The sequence below is a fragment of the Mustela erminea genome, chromosome 11 (genome assembly GCF_009829155.1).
Source record: "Mustela erminea isolate mMusErm1 chromosome 11, mMusErm1.Pri, whole genome shotgun sequence".
Lineage (NCBI taxonomy): Eukaryota > Metazoa > Chordata > Mammalia > Carnivora > Mustelidae > Mustela > Mustela erminea.
Window position 1 is genome coordinate 96769106 of NC_045624.1, and position 20575 is coordinate 96789680.

At 49.4% G+C, this 20575-nt stretch overlaps 1 protein-coding gene across 10 annotated transcripts in view; it reads left to right on the forward strand.

Moving 5' to 3' along the window:
• Positions 1-20575, forward strand: part of IKZF1 (IKAROS family zinc finger 1) — a 94777-nt gene that overhangs the window by 7409 nt on the left and 66793 nt on the right. For 2 of the 10 annotated variants that reach the window (XM_032306112.1, XM_032306117.1), the window contains exons 1-3: positions 5686-6156; positions 6628-6681; positions 13496-13615. In XM_032306112.1, the coding sequence (XP_032162003.1) occupies positions 6141-6156; positions 6628-6681; positions 13496-13615 (190 nt within the window). In that variant the 5' untranslated portion in view covers positions 5686-6140. Of the gene's footprint in view, positions 1-5657; positions 6157-6627; positions 6682-13495; positions 13616-20575 lie in introns of those variants that run through there. The other 8 variants (XM_032306110.1, XM_032306111.1, XM_032306121.1 and 5 more) reach the window with 7 other exon arrangements.

A 20575-nucleotide genomic window follows, 5' to 3' on the forward strand; every position in this document is an offset into this window, starting at 1 on the left:
TTTATATATATATACATTTTTTTTTCAAGATGTTTAAGTCTCATTTTTGCTGCATGGCTGCTGACCATGCATGAAGGTCTCTAAAACCGGGAAGAGGGTAGAAGGAAATGATTCTAAACTTAGATTTTTGACTTAAGTGATGAAACGAAGTGTAAAAAGCCATTTATATTTGAGGAAGCTGCTTAGGAAGTGGCCCATGATGACAGTCAAAATCAGGAAAAGTCCTATAAGCGTGTATGTAAATCTTTGACTCTGTATGTCTCTTCTATGGTGGCTGCATACACAGAACTTACAGGTATGTTGAGAGCCTGCAGTCTAGGAGCAAGGTGGCCTTTCCTGAGCGGTCCCTTCTCTGCATAAGAGAAATGCATGGTGCCAGGACCTTCCCAGGCCCCTGGAAATCCTTTCCTGGACCTGTGCTGGGGTATATGTCTCTAACTCTGCCTTTTCTGTTAAAGAAAGAAAGAAAAAGAGAAAGAAAGAGAGAAAGAGAGAAAGAAAGAAAGAAAGAAAGGTTGAATTCAGTATCTCCCATCTTTCTTATACCTCACTTTGAGACGGGGGCTCCGTGATGCCATTTAGTGATATCTGTGTGTTCTTTCCCTTCTATACTAAATATCTCTTGGCTCAGACCATTTTCAAACAGCTTGGTTTTTAGCTGTATTTTGAAAAGTCTTCCTCAGTTCCCCGGACCCTTCCTCTTTTGCATATCAGTTTCTGCCCCTAGGGAGGAAAAAAAATTGTGAGGACAGAATTGCACATCTGAGCTAATTTGCCCTCAGAAAGCAGGTTCGCTGTAGAACAAACCACTGGAGGCGTCTTCTGTGGCTCAGTTAAATATGGGGGAGGGGAGCCGTCTGAAAGCCAAATTGGATTCCCTGCTGTCCTGTTGAAATCTTGTTTTTCATTGTTATTTGCGCCAGCAATGCTCTGTGGAATAATCATGAAAATGTGTAGATTGGCAGCTAATTTTTGAAAAATGAAAAGAATCAGAAATGAAATAAGAGTGCCCAGAAGTTTCTATGTTCTCCTGACCTGTTTTGTCAAGTTGTTAGGAAAATCTATAAGGTCCCCCTCACCAGACACAAAGACCTGGCCAATTGCTTCAGCTTTCTCTTGGAACATTTTTTTTAAGATACCATGTAATTCACAGCAATATGATAGATTTGCAAAAATAAAATCTACCAATCTGCAAAATGAAAGAGCTCTCTCTGGGCAGGAATAATGGGTTTCATTAAAGAGGTCTCTGACCTAAGGCATTTTAAATAGTTTATAGGCTTGGCCTGTGTTTTCCCCCTGTGCCCAGCCCCTTCAAAACAAGCATCCTTGAGTGTATAAGGGAAAAACCCCAAAATGGAACTCTAGTGCAACCTCACTTGTTGGGGAGGAAAAAAAAAAATCAATAGCATGCACCTTGTCAAATAAGGAGACTTAAAGTTTATTGGAGAAGGTTTGTGATGAAAGTTGCCTTGCTTGTGTAGGATTACCAAGGAGACACTCCTTTTCTGTTAGGACACAGGTAACTTGTTCACACTCCTTATCCATTGCCCATCTGAAATCTGGGACCATGGCACTGGGTTGAGGGGTTTGCACAGGCTGGAGTGGTGGAGTGAAGAGTGCGTCTCCGTGGAGCACTTGTGGGTTCAAGTTCACTCCATTGTTGTCTAGTTCGCACCCTTGGTGGGGCTGATGTGTGGTTAGCCTACATCGTTCTCGTCCATCGAATGGAAATAACGTACAGATTATGTACAATAATCGTACTCCTATGGCTTCATCGTGAAGATTAAAGGTACACACTTAGCAAATGAGTCTTGAATACTAGATCCATGCCGGGCACTGTACCAGGCCCTCACACAGAGCAGTGGGCGAGGGGGACAGCGTGGACGGTCTTGTGGTTCTCTGCAGTTTGCTTGTTAAATGCCGTGGTCGGTCGTTTAAACAAAGCTAGCCAAGACCAGTATCCATTCCTTCACCATCTTTTACTGGCACATACAAAGTTCTTAAGAAATGAGATAGCGCTGGACAGAGGTGACCATGTGTCTCAGGGAAGAGGAGAGGCATTGTTTTTCGGTATTTATGTATTTGTTTTGATGGAAGCATAATTATATTAGCGTCAGGCATACGGCACGATGACGCGGTGTTTGTGTACGTTGCACGTTGATGCCCACGACGAGCCTCACCAACAGCTGTCACCAGTCAGAGTCACAAAAACCTGTGTGTGACTCGTACTTTTAAGATTGACTCTGTAGCAGCTTTTGAACAGGCGGGACAGCATCTTACCAGCGTCCCGCTGTACAAACATGGCTTTTATTTTTTTTTTTTAATTTCGTGTGTGTTGTTTAAACCACAGAGAGCTGAGATCTGTAAATCTTACGGAGGGGCTGGGTGCTCCCAGGGAATGGCTCATGGCCAGTTAGCCCGCCGTGCACTTGGCGGTGCTGGGATAGCCATGACGTTGGGCCGCTTGGAAAGTGTGTGGTTCTTGACAGGCGCCTGGGTTTTCATTTCGACTTCATTAATTCCAACACCTTTTCAGAAGTATGGGAGAGCGCTGCTGTCTCATAGCAAGTGCTGCGAAGAGCGGTGTTCATCTCAGGGGAAAGCAGGGTCTCGTGAGGAGGGCCGAGGACCGCCGCCAGCCCCGTGCACCTGGCAGTGGCCGTCGGGGCTTCCTTTGGCTCTCGGGGCTGTTCTTGGGGCTACCTGCTTGCTCGCAGGTACAAGCGAAGACGCTCCTGGAGACTTGCCCAGCCCCTGACTTGGGAACCCTGACTGCCCAGGGCGGTTCTTCCCAGGAGAGAGCCAGGTCCTAGGCCCTCGTGGGTGTGGAAGAAGGAAAGAAGGACAGAGTCAGGGAGGTGGCGTTTTTTCCAGAGTCTTCCTCTCCCTGAGGGAAACTCACTGGGGACGGCACTAGCAGTAAGACCCCCTTTCTCTGGCGGGGCTGCTGGAGAAGCACAGAGGTTCTGGGCTAGCTTTGCTCCTGTCTCTCACTTCTTTTGCTCAATCTTCTGCATCTCCCACTTTCTGGAGTCACTGAGGTACCAACCCCACTGAGGGCACACTAGGAAAGTCCTGTTGGAGCAGAAGGACCAGACAGACAACAGAGGCAGAAACAGAGAGGGAGGGAGGCGGGTTGAAGGAGACAGAAGGAAAGATGGGAAGAGATGTTCCATTCCGTGCCCGCTCCGGAGTGGGATATGAGCGGGCAGCGGCTTGTGACGGTGTGCTCCTGTCGAGGGGCGGCCAGGGACGGCTGCTGTCACGTTGGCCTTCACTTATCTCCGCATCTGTTTCCCGTGTGCGAGATGCAGAACTGCTTGCTCCAGAGAAACAGTAAGAGCTTTCAGGGCTGTGGGAACTGCCCAGGTGACAGGTGTTTGCTGATGTTGTGTTTTCTGCCCTGTCGATCAGTGGAACTCTGGCCTTCAGTTGTTTGTGTCTTTCCCGTGCAGGGGAGAAAATCACAGTTCACCTCTGTGAAATATTCCTCGCCTCTGGCATCTCTGTGGTCCTGGTTTTTGTTTAAGGGCCGGTTTTCATAATGGTTATGAATCCACTTGTGGGATTAACTCATCTTTCTGATCGTGGATATGATATCCAGCCCGCACTGTGTTTTCCACTCGGCCCTGGACACAACTCCATGTGGGAGACGAGAGCTCGGTAAACACTGCCTGAAAATAAGCACTGAGCCTGGTCGTGCACGCAGTGGCCAGGACGGTGTGGCGTCCTGCTGTCCCTTCCCAGACGCCCACAAATGTCTCTCTATGACCTCGGTTTCTCGGAGGAGGTGGAATTTCCTCTCCCTCAATTAGTTTCCTGTTGCCAAATTATTCCTTTGGTCTTTGCCTAAAAGCCGTCACTTTTACCACAAAATCATGACTGTTCCATCCCAAGAGATGAAAATTTGGGAGCTTGTCACGTCCCACACCTCCCGCGTGATGGCAGGCCGGACAGGCCGCAGCATTCTCAGGGCCCGGCGCAGCCTGGGAAGGTGGGCACTACACCCAGATTGTCAAGAGGGTCAGCACAGTGGTGACAAGCAACTGTTACCCCAAGCAAGGGGGGCCCTCTCCTCACGGCCACACACCATAGGCAGTAGGTCGTTTGGGGGTGTGACTGGAGATCTCAGCAGTGCTGGTCACCCAGTGGAGTTCCGCATGGTGGGGGGACAGGGGGTGGACCTTCAGTGAGAATGGGAACAAGCATGTTGACACCAATTCATGGTCCTCTGCTCGGTGTGGTTGATCCCTAGCACAGTACTGTCCTGAGTGTCCAGGAGGCTGCTGGCGTGGGGGGGAACTGGGGGGCCTGCTTCCAGGAAAGAACACATCAGACGCACAAGCCAGGTGACTGCCCAGGACAAGGGCTCTCCCACCCAAAAGAGCTTGGTCTGGAACTCGGACCATCTGTGTTCTGCTTTGTGGCACTTGTCACATCTCCCACGTGAACCAGCAGATGCATGATGGGGAACCTGGTGGGAATGGATCGTGCCCTGGCCTCAAACGCAGAGGGTCCCCACTGTGCCTCGAGGGGGGACACCTTCTCCCTTAGAGCCAAGATGGGGGCCTGAGGAAACAGTAGTTCTCTACTTGCACTTAGCTTGGATTGACACTGGGGTACCGGATAAATCAGTCCTTCAGCTGAGAAGTGTGTAGCCACTGAACTGAGGACATTGATGTAGATTTGCAAAATAAAAGACACGTGACAGATTCAATGAAAAAACACTTTACAAGAGGACATTTGGAATATGTTTAGTGTCCTGTTTTTGTAAAAAGCACTGTGTGTGTGTGGAAGCTATTGGCATTTTCTTGTCTTTGTTAAAAAAAAAAAAAAAAAAAAGTTGTGAAAAATGTGTCACTTGCATGGCGAGAAGGGTCCAAGTCAACATTCTACAGATTCTGTGTTAGTCCAGGATTTGTCACAAGATTTGAGTAATGCCGTCTGTCTCGCCACTCAACTCAGGGCGCTTGAAGACAGGTCAGTGACACCGCACTGTGCCCACCTTCACTGAGTAGAACCCCACATTCATGCCACCCAAAGATGACAAAGATTTTTCTCATGGGAGCCCATCCTGTCTCTCTATAATTGTTTGGATGGTTTCAGAAGAATCATAGATTTTCACGTAGGGGGCCATGAGACATTGGGCGCATGGGCAGTTTCAAGCTGGTTCCCAGGGCTGGTTTGTCTGGCTTCACCTGGCTCGTGGACCCTCAGTCTTGCGGCAGAACCCACGTGAGGTCAAGGGCCTTCTTGCCCCTCTGTGGCCAGCGGCCGTACCCCTGTGCCCCACAGCAGCCTGGAAAAATCAGGTTACGCTTCAGACGGGTTCAGTGACTTTCAGAAATAGATGAAAACCCCTCCCCATCCAGAAAAAGTGACAGTCATTCGTGTCTTCTTCGTGACTTGTACTGATACTACAGAAATTGAAAATATGGACTCCAGGGGGACCATAAAGGCTGTTCTATACACGCACGTATCCGCCCCTGCCTGCATAGTGCAGTCCCCTGAACCCCCGACACATGGCCAGGTCTGCTGCAAACTGGCCTCACACTCAGATCCACACACCTGAACCAAAGAGGCAGAGGCACCCCCCATCCCAAGAAACAGAGGTGACCTGAGTTAGAGCCAACAGATGGACTCAGTGTGTTGCTTCGAGAAGGGTCTGTCCTGTCGGTTGTCCAACAGAGCATAAACGAGCAGATTTGGTTGAGGTCATCCGCCGCTGGCCACAGATCTCCCTTTCCCCTGGGCTCCCAGGGGTCATCCCCTAGGGCACCTATGATCTCTGAGGCCAGTCAAGGGCCCCGACTGCCCCCACCAGCACGTGCGGCAGCTCGCCCCTCAAGGCAGGACATTGGCTCTCACCACCAAGGGCGGCTCTTCCCAGTTGGTTTTCTGTTTTTTAAACCGATGTGAGGAGCCGAGCCATGTGTCAGCAAACAGGAAGGTGTGGGTGCTCTCCCCGCTTGGCTTTGCTGCTGCGTGAGCTTCCCTTCTCCCTGCGTGAGCGCATGGGCGACGTCGGAGGCAGGGTCCCTGAGCCAGTGGCGGACAAAGACGGACGCGCCCGCGTTGCCCATCTGCCAGGCTGGAGGTGTATTCATTATTGATGGAGGGAGTGCGAGAGCTGCTCACAGATGCAGCCCTGCCTGGGTAAATGAGACATTCTTCAGCAAATTGCTTCGTTTTTTGATTGCTGATTGTACGCGTGTCACCAAGCTGACTCAAGGTTCATCGATGCATGCTCAGTAAATTAGAAAGAACATAACTATGGATCAGCCAAGAGAATGAATTCTGTGCCTACAATGACCCAGGGCCATTTAATTTTCTGCTTAATTTTGTTGCAGTCAGTTTGCATTTTGGGTTATTATGCAGTAGGAAATTAACAATAAATAACAAATTTGGTCCTCCTGTGCTTGTAATGATATTTTTATAAATCTTTGTAATGCTGTTTTTAAAAGGATCAAGGTCTGTGCCAGTCTGATACTCCAGCAAGTATGTGAGGAGGAAAATGCATTATTCTTGGTAGATAACCTTGTTGTTAAATACATAGAACGTGTCTCTCTCTCTCTCTATCTTATTAGTAATTTGCTTTAAGCTAAAATCCCTTCCTCTCTTTCTCAGATAACCCGAGGACAATGGACGCTGATGAGGGTCAAGACATGTCCCGAGTTTCAGGTGAGACCCTGTGGGGTATGGGGGGCCCATGAGGACCCCTCTCCAGGGTGCCGGGGCCAAGGTGCTCGTTGTCTTCCTGAGGGAGGAAGACAGGCTGTCCTGCAGAAGGGAAGACCAAGATGGAAGTCGTGTCAATGTTTTATGTCAAGTCTTAGAGTTCATCCCTATTGGAGAACCTGAATAGAAAAATCTCCAAGCATAAAATGAGTTCTGCTGGAAAATCTGAGAGCACCCTGGAAAAGGTCCAATATATGTTGATTCTCTTGTGGAGGGAGGAGTGACTGATGAGTCTGCTCTGGACCCCAAGCAGGTGCCAATGGAGGTGTTTAAGCGGGAGATGGAGGAAGGGGCGGGGGGGAGGAGGAGCGGGAGAAAGAAATTGAAAAGCATAGTTTTGAGGCACAACTCAGAATATCTGGTAAGCTTGGAAGCAGCTACATCTTCTTTCAAGCCATATTTGATGTGGCTCTTGTCATCTTGGGAGACCAGGAAGTGGAGCAGTAGGGAATGGGACATAAAGCCTAAGGGGCGGGTCACAGACTATCCCGCTAGTCGGTGCTGAGCGGGGTGACCCACCAGCCCGTCCAGCAAAGCCCCCATGGCTCCCGTGTTCCTAGGCATAAGAAGTCCCCCTGGTGTCTGGTCCTGAACCCCGAGGTGTCCACTGCAAGAGCAGCCCCTGTGGGCTGTGGGTTTTTATTATTTTACCTTTTAGGGCCGCCCAGGCTCATGGCCAGTCCTGGGTGGGCGTCTGAGGCAGGATGGCCTGGCCTTGTCATCTGGGCCCGGCTGACCTGCCCCCCACCCGTTTGCAAGTTTGTATTGAATTCTGCCCCTCAGTCTGAGTGGCTGCTGCCCAACCTGGTGGCTGCCCGCTCACTGACGCATGTGCAGGGGAGACAGTCGAGTTCTTGCCCCGGTCCCAGACATCCCCTGCCTCCTTTGGGCCAGCGATTCCGGTCATTCGACAAGTGTGGGCTTGAGCTCTTGGGGCTACGAAGGAGTTCTCCCTGGAGATGCACCCGTAAGCACAAAGAGTGTTGGAGCAGCATTGGCTCTGATGTCCAAAAAACTGGGGCATCTCTACACACTTGTTTGTCCCACTCTTCCAAACGGGGTGGTGTGAACACCTTCATAGCGGAACACGTCCGAGACCTATGCTGACAGGCAGGCCACATTCAGGATGGCACGCAAAGTGTGATCCATTCTGTAAAATAAACACGCATCTCACATGCACGCACACACTCACCATTCCTACACACTTGCATGCATGCTGGAGAAGATTCTGGAGAGAGATTTACTAACCTAGACTTCCCCTAGGCAGCTTGGTGATGGGAGGGAGGGACGGGCTGTGGAAGAGGGGTTGCTCTTTGCTTTACAGGTAGTATCTACTAGCTTTAAGTTCTACTTGCATATTTGTTTTCCTTGAACAAATTCTTTGATTTTTTTTTTTTTGTTGTTTGTTTGTTTGGTTTCTTTTTTTTTTTTTTTTTTTCCTTTGGGTATAGGTTTTGCTTTTGGCTTAAGGGGTTTCTTTTTATAAAAACATTTTATTCTTTTTTAATTTTTATTATTATTTTACATTCCTCACCATTTGGTACATCATTAGTTTATGATGGAGTATTCCATGATCCATTGTTTGCCTGTAACACCCATGGCCCGAGACTGCCTGAAAAATGAAACTCTTTTGTGGTGAAGAAGGTTCAAGACGGGATCTGAAATTTAGTTTGTATGCAAGGGAGGTGGTACTTCCAAAACACTAATAGCATTCTTGGTCGATGAAATTTGAAGTGTCGTGCACAGCCCATGGGGCATCTGAAGGGTCCTGCCATTTTTCCTAAAGATCTGAAGGATTCTTCTAATTCTTGCTGCTTCTCCAACTCAAACCTAGTCACATCACTTTGTCTTTTCCATTTCTGAAAATTGAGGGTACTGTCAGTTATAGAATAAGGATGCACAGGGGTGGCTCAGCTTAGGGTCCTGGGATCGAGTCCCGCATCGGGCTTCCTGGTCAGTGGGGAGTATCTTCTCCCTCTCCCTCTGCCCCTGCCCCTGCTTGTGCTCCCATGCTCTCCCTCTCTCTCAAATAAATAAATAAAATCTTAGAAGAAAAAAAAGAAGAAGGAGGACATGCATTTAGTCAAACAGGAGTTGACATTCTTGATCTGTGGAGGCATATGTTACTCAGTCTCCGTCTTTCCCCCAGAAAATTCTTCATGGTCAGGTTTTGCCCCCAAGAAAGAAAACAACAAACTTTCTAAGGTGAACCAGGAAGTTGCCAGGTTCCTGGGTTCAGATGCTCCAGGATCAACAGTTCCATCAGTATCTGAGAAATATTCACCTGAAAAAGAAAGAAATACTTAATATCTGACTTTTTTTTCCCCCCAAATCACCTGATCCTTTCTTTCTGGTGGTTTTTCCTTTAGGGCATATCTTATTCATTCTTTGGGTAAAGTTTGTGTGTGTGTATGGTTGTTTTGTTTTTGTTTTGTCTCTTTCTTCTTTGTCAGTCTTTCCAAAATATTTTTATGCCTACGCATTATTTTTTGTTTTGATTTCTAAGGGAAGAGACATAGTGAGGCCAGTATCTATGTCCATCTCTGTCCCCAACTATAGAACCTGAGAGAGGTCCCATTCTGCCTCCTGGACAGAGCACTGTCATGTCACTGCAAAATGAGAGATCTGAGCCAGTGGATTTTTAAGGATCCTCTGACTCCTGAAAGCAGTACAGGAAGTGTTCTCAACGGTATTTGTGATGTTTGTTGGGACACAGAAGCAAGAAGTATGCTCTGTAGGCAGCATAGTCTGCTCAGAGAAACGAAGCTCATTTCTACTGAAATAGAAGTGGAAAAGGTCATCCTAGGAAATCGCTTGATTGAATGCTTACGTTTACCAAACACTGCCCTGGGTGTTGTCTCTCCTCAACTTTACAAGCCCCCAGTGAAGAAGATACAGGTACCATTTTCCATTTTCAGGGAGCTGAGATTGGGGAAATTTCAGGAACAGACCAGAAGTCCCACAGGGAGCCAGACAGGATGCTGGGATGCAAGCGTTTCCACTATTCTAGAGTTGGGAGTCTGTGTTCTGACTTGTTCTTTACCCCCAGGAATTATGTTCCCCTGGGTAATTGCATATAAAAGCCACTCCTGCACTTGGGAGATGGGGACTCACAGAACTTTGTTGGATGAACTATAATCTACTTGAGAAATTAACTTGCTTGCTTTTGATAAGCTCATTATAAAATTTTCTCATCTAATTTGCCCCAAACACTTCTCACAGGTAATGCTTTATTAGAAGCAAAAGCAAGTAGTAAGATTAAATAATTGCTAAGAAGTTTCTTTCGTTTTTCTAAGTGAGATTACATTGCACTTCCTAAATTATTCCAGGAGGAGCACTCAATCTCTCGCTGTCTACGGCCCCACATGTTGCCTGTCTTTCTACGTGAACTTGGGAGAAGTGAGAGCACAGCACACCACACCAGAGTCTGGTGCACACAGACCTCATGCTTCCGTGGTGGGCTGACATTTAGAAATGGACCCATAGGCTTCTTCAGCATATACACACTCACACACATTATTATTTTATCTTCACAGGAGCCCTGTGAGTTAGACCAAAATCATGGTTTTTAGCTTCATTTATCTGTTGAGGAAACTCTCTTAAAGAGGTGACTTCCTCCATGTTTCTGTCTGAACTGTATCCCAGGTCGACTGTGTGTTGGTGTTTGGGATGCGTTGACTTGATCTAACAACCTTACTTTTGTATCTCTTATGATCTTTCCATGGCTTTGCCTTTTCAGTGGTTCATGAGGCGAATTTGTTTAAAATCAACACATGAACGATCTTCGCTTGACCGGAAGGTTTTCCCAAAGTGGTCCGTATTCACCGTAGAAATCTCCAAGCGTGAGCGAATCCAGGGCCATGGGGCACCAGGGCTCATGGGAGTAAGTCAGCCTCAGCACCACCCAGACTTTAGGGGTTTTAGGCAAATCAGGCCTCCTCCTAAAATCTCTCTCTGAGCGAAGGTGAGCGGAGACTGTGTGACAGCAGGGCCCTTCGAGGTGGCGGACGGGTGACTGTTACCTCACTCTCCTCTCCTCTAGGTCTATGCCGGGGACGACAGTTTACACTCCCTTCTGCCCATGTGTTTCTCCCACATAGGGAGCTCCCGTTGCTCTGTCTGACCCATGCATCTTGGACTCACCCTCCCTGCTGCTTTCTTCTTCCTCTTTCTCCCCATGCAGGAAGCAGTGGGAGGACTGAGGCACGGGCTGTTGGGTGCTGGAGAGCTGGCATTTCATTCAGTGCAGGAGCCCGTCCAGACCCACAGAACCCTTAGCAGGCACTTCTAAGATATAACCATCCTCAGTAAGGTGTGATTAGCCTTATTCCCTAACCCACAGAGCAGTTAAATTACGAGAAGAATGATTAGAGTTACTTGGACATGCTTTAGCTAAGTAGAGCAGGGACCCATGTGCCTCCATTGGATAAGTCCTAATTCTTCAACCAGGGGGATCAGGGAGTACTCCAAAAGGAAGTGTCACAGGGAAGATAAAACATGCCCATAAAGTTTTGTTGCTCAGCCTCCCACGCCCACCCCATAATAATGATACCCGGTTAGTCACCAAGACGCAGGTGCACACCACCTTGCTCTATACACCTCTAATCTTGAGTCAGTTGGCTCATCCGGAGGTCTCCACTGTCTGTTTTGGGGGAGGGGGAGTCCTCAGGAGGTCTTTGAGAAGGCAGGTGGCCTGGGTCTCCAGTCTCCTCCCCCCCCCTACTGCATTAGCCCCCACTTGGCACTGAAGTCTGGTTTTATGTACTGAAGTTCTGTACAATCTGACCACCTCCCTGAAGTCCTCTAAGTCTGAAAACCATTGCTCGAGGCACAGGTAAGGAAAACCCAGTTATCAGATGGTCCATTTGCCTCCTACATTGTCCCGTTCAGTGGTTCCACATTTGTGGAATTGAGCACAACGAGACTTTTAGTCACTGTTAACTTCTCACCGTTTAGAGCCCTGGAAATATCACTGACCTAATGCATATCAACGAGGCTTTCCATCAGTTCCTCTCCGGCTTTCGTTTTTTTCTTGTGAAATCCTTATAGTCCCGCCCTGCCTTTAATGACACGGTCACGTTCGCTGTCCGGATAGACCCAATAATGCTCTTTCTGAAAACCTGCCACTTGTGGCAGCTGCAGCTAAGCTGAAATATTCTGCTACAGTGTCTTGTTCCCAGAGAATGCACGGCTGTCCCCCAAAACATTCCCTCCGTGCCTGCCCATGAGGTCACGTCCTCTCCCGGGGACACTTGAGCGCGTCTTGTCCGTCCCCAGGAGTGTGGGTGTTGCTCTTCCAGACAGTTATAAAAACGTGCAAGCACACTTCAATCTTCCTGGCCAGGTTTTCTAGTTTTCAGCACTATCCTCGCCAAAGTCTGGGCTCGTCTGTGTGGGGATGTCCTCTGCCTGGAAGCCGGGTTGGCAGCCCAGCCGGCAGGCGTGTGACCCCCGCCTTCCTCTTCTCTGTTGGCATCATTTAGGGCCGGCATCTCCCCTGGTCTTCTGGAGCGGCTCTGATGGGTTATTTCACATCAGCTTTGGGCCTTACCAGCTGTTCCTTGCGTGTGGTTTGTGTCTCCTAACCTAATTTTAAGTAATGTCTGGGTTGGGAGATACAGATGTTTCAGTTTCAAAGGAAAAAAAACGTTTTCTGCCAGTTGTGGCTTCCCAGTGCTGGATTTCTGGGAGTAGAGTGGGAGTGGGGAGGGGCGGGTTCCCCGTTGCTGGAGCCTCTGATGCAGTCACAGTTGCTACGGCCGTCTGTCAGGGAAACACTTCCCTTCAGTCAATCTCACTTTGTGCAGGATAAGCCGCTTGATAGTTGTGTGGATCCTGTTTTCGTGTTTCAAAGACAAGAATTCCACAGAAGGAATGGTGGCCCCAAGAGGCCTCATATTCCGCATTCCTGCTCTTTGCAAGCTTGCTTTTCCCACCTGGTTGGATCAAAGTGGGTCACTAGCAGAATATTCTCTGGGTCTTTAAAGGGCAGTGAGCAGACCCAGAATGTAGAGCTCTGAGCAAGATAACCAGTCAGATGACCTTGAATGACAATTAGTCTGAAGGTGGAACAAAGCCCACTTACAAGGGGGTAGATTGGACCATCTTGGAGGAAAAAATGTGGGATAACGGGTGGTAAGACTTACAAGGGCAGATGCTTGGGGCTCCTGGGTGGCTCAGTGGGTTAAAACCTCTGCCTTCAGCTCAGGTCATGGTCTCAAAGTCCTGGGATCAAGTCCCGCATTAGGCTCCTTGATCAGCAGGGAGACTGCTTGTCCCTCTGCCTGCTTCTCCCCCCGTCTTGTGTTCTCTTTCTGACAAATAAATAAATAAATAAATAAAATCTTAAAAAAAAAAATAACATAGTTGCCTTTTGACCCACTCTTGAGACTTCTGGAACACCTGACTGAGAACACGGGCAGAGGCTGGCCACTAGGATGTTTGCCACAGTATTGCTTAACAGGGAAAGAGATTGGAAACCACATAAATTCAAAAATTAAAAAAGGATTTAAATAAATCCTGGAGTAGCCATGCAACGGGGTATGACACAGACGTCATAAACAAAATTGTGGGAGTTTGGTCACTTGGCATGGAAAAGTGACCATGATAATGTCCGACGACCACTGTTCATTCTGATTAAATAATCACTGTGTATTACACGTAACATACACCTAAATGCATCTGTGTGCAGGTCCCTGCTGCCCGTGCTGTAGGCGACCACAGCCTTAGAAATTCAAGCTGCTGCTTGTTTCCTCAGGGAAGGAAAGCCCTCCAGTGAGTGACACCCCTGATGATGGGGACGAGCCCATGCCGGTCCCTGAAGACCTCTCCACCACGTCCGGCGGACAGCAGAGCTCCAAGAGTGAGAGAGGAGTGGGTGAGTCGGCCGTCCGGGTGTCCCGCTGGCGGGCTGTCGCGCACTCTGTGCCCATTAACACCTCGGTCCCTTCATATCCTTCCACAGTCAGTGGTTGGGGGTGAGATCATCGGACCTGCTGTTTCTCCTCAACCGCCATGCGAAGGAGATGCGGGATAAAGAGCAGCCGCGTGGGGTCCCGGTGTGCCGGAGGTTAGAGAGGCACCACGGAGGAGTGACACCCCCACGTGGGGACCACGTGGCGGGGGGGAAGAGCTCCCCGCTGTGGGGGCATATCCCTAGAACGTCTCCCATGCCCTCGGTGCTGCAGGAACCTGTGATATTATGGATTGTAGGTAGTGAAAATGATCCATTTTATGTGCTTTGGAAAAACAAGTTTGTTTTAGAGCTTCGGTTTAGAGCAAGCCAGACCTGTCCATTTTATGTTATCCCACTCGGCCGTGTTTCTCCAATGCCAAATGCAACTCCAAGTATGAAATTCAAGGCATAGAAATGGTTAAATGTCAAAATGCCTTTGTGCGCACCCCTTTTCCATCCAGAGGTAGGTACGTACATTCCTGCAGCCTCTCCCTGGGGTTGATGTGCACAGCACAGGTCATGTCTGCAAAACCTGGTCTGCTGTCTTTATCACGGAGTCCCCAAGAAGTTCAGTGAAATGTCCAAGGTCACAGAGTCAACGTGAGACTTGATTTCTAACTCAAAGACTAGTTTTCACACGTTTAAACCATGTTCTCATGAGATAATGAGTCAGCAATTCCTTAGAATACCTATTTTCTCTTTCTTTTTTTAAAGTAAAAAAAAAAAAGGTGACACTAAGAGCCACCTATGTGCACAAAAGAGTATCATGAAGGGTGAGCAGAGGTCACGAGGTGGGATGGATCCTGTGTGGGGCAGGTGTGAGCCCCACAGCCAAGGAGGGCGATGCGTGTGACGTTCTTAGGGTTCATTATGAAGACCATCACAGCTCTGTCTCTATAGGACATCCTGATGTAGTAACTAAGAAATGCATTTTCTGTGTCTTCATGTCTTAGAAACCAGTGAAACTTTGGGTATAAGGGTTTTCATATATATATATATATATATATATACACACACACGTAAAATACACACACACACATGTAAAATACACACACACACACAGACACACACACACACTTCTGGATTTTCCACTCTGCTCTCCACACATCATTTCAGGGGTTCCCAGAGTTGGGACACACAAGAGCGTGCTTCTTTTTCATCGATGCATTTATTTTTAAGACTGTCTTGCGTTTGTTGCAAGTGTTTCTAGTATATCATATACCATGCTACTGTTACACTGCCTCTCAAGACACATTTACATAAAGTAGAAAGTCAGATTCCAGTAAAACTATTTAGGCAGTGAGGGTGCACATATATGATAAAAGCTTGCAAAGGTGGCGCATGAATGGCTAATGTCAGGCGGCCCTGCTTTGTCTTCTTCATCCGACCTTGAAACCACCAGTGACGTGGGTACTATTCTCTGCACTTTGGGCGACAACAAGCACGGGCTCATGACCCACCTGGGACATGGGGGGGCGCTCAGAAGAAATTAGGTGAATATGTGCTCACTTAAGCTCTCAAGTGATCCGAGAGCCCAGCCATCAGCGTTAGGACTCTGGGTTCATTGTGGGGGAAACCAGGGAGCGCTCCCCGACATCCCCAGAGCTGCCCTGCAGCCCGTGAGCCCTGGTGTTGATGGGTGTCCTTTAGAGAACTGAAAGTCGCCTGATTCCTGGAGAGCAGAGGACAGCACGCAGGGCGCTTGGTGGCGGTCAGTACATGCTCCCTGTAGCTGCCTTCAGAATATTCTAGGTACACTGTCCCTTGTCAGCCGCCAGGACCTGGAAGGTTCGGCTGGGGCGAGGCCACCAGGCCCCTGGCGGGCACTGCTGACTGCGTCCCGGGCTGAGTTTCTTGGCTGAGGCGTGAGCTCTAGGTGCCAGCGAGCCGGGGGCGGGTGTGGTATGGAGCTGGGGGCAGGGGTGTGCTTCTCCGTGACTCCCTGCAGCTTCCTGCCGGTGCTCCCTCGAGGCTGCCTGCGATGGGATAGGATTTGCTTCCGCTTCTTCTTGTAGGATGAAGGTTGTAACAGATTCCAGAATTACAAAATTTAAAACACCTGACAAACCTCTTTGCTGAGTTTGTAAAGCCGTGGCCACGCCATAGGGCGGGTGAGGAAAGCCATCTGCAGCGGGTGGCAAGACACTGTTTCGGGGAGCCAGCGTTCTCTTGGAGGGGCCAGGGCCAAAGGGGCGATGGGTCTCTGCCAGGAGGTCCAGAAATGCAAAAGCACAGAAGACAGTCAAGCAGGCAAGAGGAGAAGGGTTTGAAGGAATGGGGCAGTGAGACGGAGAATCCCAGAAGCCCGTGTCCCAAGAGCCATCAAGACGTCACCTGTGCTTCCAGGAGATGAATTTTTAGAAACCGTCCTTGGGGATTTTCGAGGGAAACCAGCTAGCATTCGTGTGCGGTGGTTGGTGTCGATGGAAGTGGCCCATCATAGGGAACATTAAACAAATTAGGTATGCAGAGCAATGGGAGACAGTGGGGAAAGGCAGGGGAGTCGTCCCCCAGGAGGACGGGGAGGCACGTTTGAAGCTATCTGTCCTCGGCTCTGTGGGAAGAAGGCAGAAGAGCAGAGGAGCGTCAGAAGACAGACAACAGGAAACCATAAGCAGCCCCTCCCTGCCCAGAAGTAGTCAAGCACGTAGACAAGTGCCTTTGTTGAGCACAGGTCCTAGAAAAGGGATGGAGAGGGCGGGTGGCGCAGGGGAGAAGGCAACGCTGAGAAGATGCAGCTCATACTCAAAAGGGCCACGTCCCAGCCCCTCTCCCAGCCGGGTGCCTCTGGCCAGACTGTTGCTACCGAGCCCGTTTCCTCATTTTCGCAACAGCAGCGAAACTCATCTTGCAGAAGGGCTTCCAGGGTCACGTGAAAACAGAGAAACACACTTTGCTGAAGACAGAGCAGCAAAGGCAGGTGGAAAAAGGACAGTAAAAGGCAGAAAAAGAAAGCAATTTGTGCAAAATAGGGCTTTCAAAGATGCAGGAGATAAGGGGTGAGGGCACCTGTTGGGGCTTTGCTGGAGGGAAGGGAGAGAGAAAAAAGGTAATGTGCAGAGCACATTTCTTAATGTGGAAGAGCAATTTATTAATAATAATAATAATAAAGAAATTGATCCCAGGGATAGGCAAACCACAAGAGAGGGATAAGAATAGAGAGCTTGGGGGGCACCTGGGGTCTCAGTCATTAAGCATCTGCGTTTGGCTCAAGTCATGACCTCAGGGTCCTGGGATCGAGCCCTGCATCGGGCTCCTTGCTTAGCGGGGACCCTGCTTCTCCCTCTTTCTCTGTCCCTGCTTGTGTCCTCTCTCACATACACTTGCTCACTCTGTCAAATAAATAAATAAAATCTTTAAAAAAAAAAAAATTGAATGGAGAGCTCAGGAGTGCTGGCCATTGCCAGACCCAAGCAGAAGGACAAACAGCCAGATGCCAGACGGTGGGAAATCTTTAGCAACGCAGACCCCTTGCCTGTCTGCTTTAAGAGACAAGGGATGCTTCAGAAAAGCCATGAGCCCTTACGACCAGGTGTAGACACGTGGAGCCTCAACCCTAGTCTCCAGCATACTGGTGGGAGTAGTAGAAATGAGCCACCTGTGATGGGTGGTGGTGTTTCTAGGGACAGTGGGCTCTTCCCAGGTGGCCTCCACCCCACGTTGAGGGGATGCTGGAGGACCGTGTGGAAATACGGCCCCCTGGATTAAAAGAGAGAGGGAAGGAGGGATAGGGAGCAGATGCCAGAGCAACCTTGGGAGGCCTCTGGTCGATTCTGGGCCCGATTCTGGGCCCGAGCTCGGAAGTGCAGCTTGAAGCACTGAAGTTAGACTCAGAGGAGAACTTGCAGGCGGGGAGGGATTCAGTCTACTAAAGAGGATGGAAGCTTGTACTTCTGAAGTGGTCGCTGTAAAAATGAGAGAGCTCTCACCTCTCTGAAGTGGTTGTGTGTGAAACTGCTGCGCGCAGACCGTGTACTCAGTGACCTCTAAAGGCAGCCGCACGCGGACGCGCCCTACCACGGCAGCCGGGCCAGGGAAGCAGAGGACGACTTAGGGTTCCTTCCGCGGGCCAGCGGCTTTGGAGGAATGACGATGCCAGGCTGGCATCCGGGGGCGCAGGGGAGCGAAACTAAAAGCTTTGTTATTTTCTTCCTTTCTTCAGTGCCCCCCCCCATCTTCCTTCTGGGCTCCCTGCGGGTGCAGGTGTCCGTGTCCTGACCTTGAGCAGAGACGTAATAGTGCTGTGGGACTGATGGGGACGCGGCTCCCCCAAGCACAGCCCAGCTGGCCCAGCAGGAGGCCGAGACTGGAGGTCCCCCCGGGGCTGAGCAGGGCATGCCACAGCGGATAATTGGATAATTGGGATGAGTTCGCATACTCGTCCCTGGGTCTTCACTACGCTTCATTCACCCTGGGCTTGTGCGTGGATGAGAGCAGACTCGTCTACAGGCCCCACTCGGTTCTGGAACCACCTCCTCTTTGCCGCTGCTCTCTCGTGGGACCCGCCCCCCAACCTAGGAGGTGATCACCGTGGTCTCGCCTGTGGGGTGTTTTAGAACTTCACTCTCAGAGGTCGCGTGTCACGGCGTGGTGTTTGCAGCAAGACGCTGTCGCCTTCTCAAAGCTAAACTGGTTTGATCTCGGGGTCTCTCTCTTCAATCCTTTGTCCAGGGTGAGGTTCACCTTGGCAGAAAAGGAAAGAAAAATAAATCTAGATTTTGTTTCTCCCTTTTTTTTTTTTCTTTCCCTGGAATCCAGGAAAGTAATTAAGTATGTGAAAACATAAATTTTATTATTTTTATTTTTATTTTTTTTATGTATTCCACCAAAGTAAAAATCGCTTCACCGAGTCCTGTGTTCGAGGACAGATGGCTCAGAAGACTAACATAGGGTCGCTCGGCTATTCCTGCACCACATGTCACCTTCATGGTCAAGTTTAGGCAGAATCCCAAGACGGCGCAGTGAGGTGACCCGTGGCTGGAGCGCTTCTGGGCAGCCCGCGGTGGTGGGGGTGGGGGAGGTGCAGAGAGCTCTTCCCGATGGAAAGAGAAAGCGAGCTTGGTCTAATTGGAGATTGGGCCGCTGGCTGTGAGGACGGATGCTAAGCCTGCTTATCTAATCAGCAGTTAGAGGAAGTTGTTTTTATCTGTGAAACGCATCTCTTCTGAACTGATAAACCCCATTTTAGCTAAGGAGACATATTATCTAGCAGCATCTGAGCGTTTGCTGCCGCCAGCGCAAGCGTGCCCGGATGGTAGGCGTCCTTGCGGGCACAAAGCCAAAAACTGTTTGCTGGACTCCAGCGGGCTGGCTGTCTTGGGTTTGGGGTTTTTGTATTTTCCTTGGAGCAAAAACTAAAAGCCAAGTATCCCTTGGATCCTGGCTCCCCTCTCTGCGTCGGTTTCCTCGCGCCTCTCGGTAGCTGACGTGTTGTGCAAGAGTGGAGAAATTTGTAAAATTCTGCATCACTCATCTTGTGGTTCCCCTATCTTGGAACGCCTCATGGACAGGGGACGTGTTGTCACCAGGACATTTCCAAACCAAGACGATTCCTGTTGGAAAGACTCTCATTTTCCCGCATCTCACCAAACAGGAGATGTAGCCTTAAAACAAGGATTTTCCCTGAGACTGTCAGGTTTTGGGAAGAAAGGCTGTGACATAGCAGGTGCATTGCTTCCCATCTAAAAGTTATTATTTTTTTTAGCACCTCCACTCTGTTGGCCAGCCACGGCATGTGGGAGGCGTGCGCCCTGCGGAGCAGTACAGTGTATGGGTTCCCCCAGGGAAAGCAAGAGACTGTGGGCTGCTCCAGGACCATCTTGCACCAGGCATTGGTGTGGTCGGGTGGAATCGGACAGCACACCATGCAGAACATTCCTTGGAGGAAACTGAAACTGCTGTGTGTATGTGTGTGTGTGGTGTGTGTGTTTCTGCACGTGCTGTGTATATCTTGTCCATAGTGTGTGTCTGTGGCTGTGTGATGCGTGGTGTATATGTGTGTGTTTGTGTATAGCATATGTGGTGTGTATGTGGTATGTGTTTAAGTGTGTTTATGTGTTATGTGTGTGGTGCATATGTGTGTGTTGTGTGTCTCTGTGTGTGTGTATAGTGTGTGTGATGTGTGCATCTGTACAGTATATGTAGTATGTGTTTATGCATGTGGTGTGTGTATTATATGTAGTGAATGTGTAATGTGTGTCGGTATGGTGTGTGTGCCTGTTGTGTGTGCAGGTAGTGTGTGTATATTGTGTGTAGTATACGTATGGTGTGTATATGCGTACTGTGTGTGGTTTGTGTTTCTGCATGTGGTGTGTTTGTGTTGTGTATGGTGTGTGTTCGCATGTGGTGCATGTATATTATATGTAGTATGTGCGTGCTGCATATGTGTGTATTGTGTGTGGTGTGTGTGCATGTGTGTGGTGTATGGTGTGTGGTATGTGGCGTATGTGTGTGTGTGTATGTGTGTGTCCTGGGTGGCATTGGACAAGAGATCACAGTTGTTCCCTTCGAGGCACGTCTCTGGCCCTGGGGTTCTGTCCCTGGCTTCAGTCATATCTGGCTCATTGTCCCTGGCAGGAGGCTTCCCATCATTTCTGTCCCTGTGTGCAGACAGGGGTCACCCGCCCACCTGGAAGCACCAGGCAGAGGGGTTCCCCGGGAACGGTCCTCCATGGGGACTACTGCAGTGTAATCGCTGGGAGATGTCCTGCGGGACCCGGCAGATGTGTGCCTGGGACATGTGTTGGCAGCAGACTTCAGGGATAGGCCCTGATACGGTGACCACATGGAAAGACGGCATCCGTTAGAAATGAAGCACAGAGGAGAGCAGGACACAGTCAGTGTAGCAAAACCCTCCGAGTCTCAGGAGAGAGCAGGGCATGT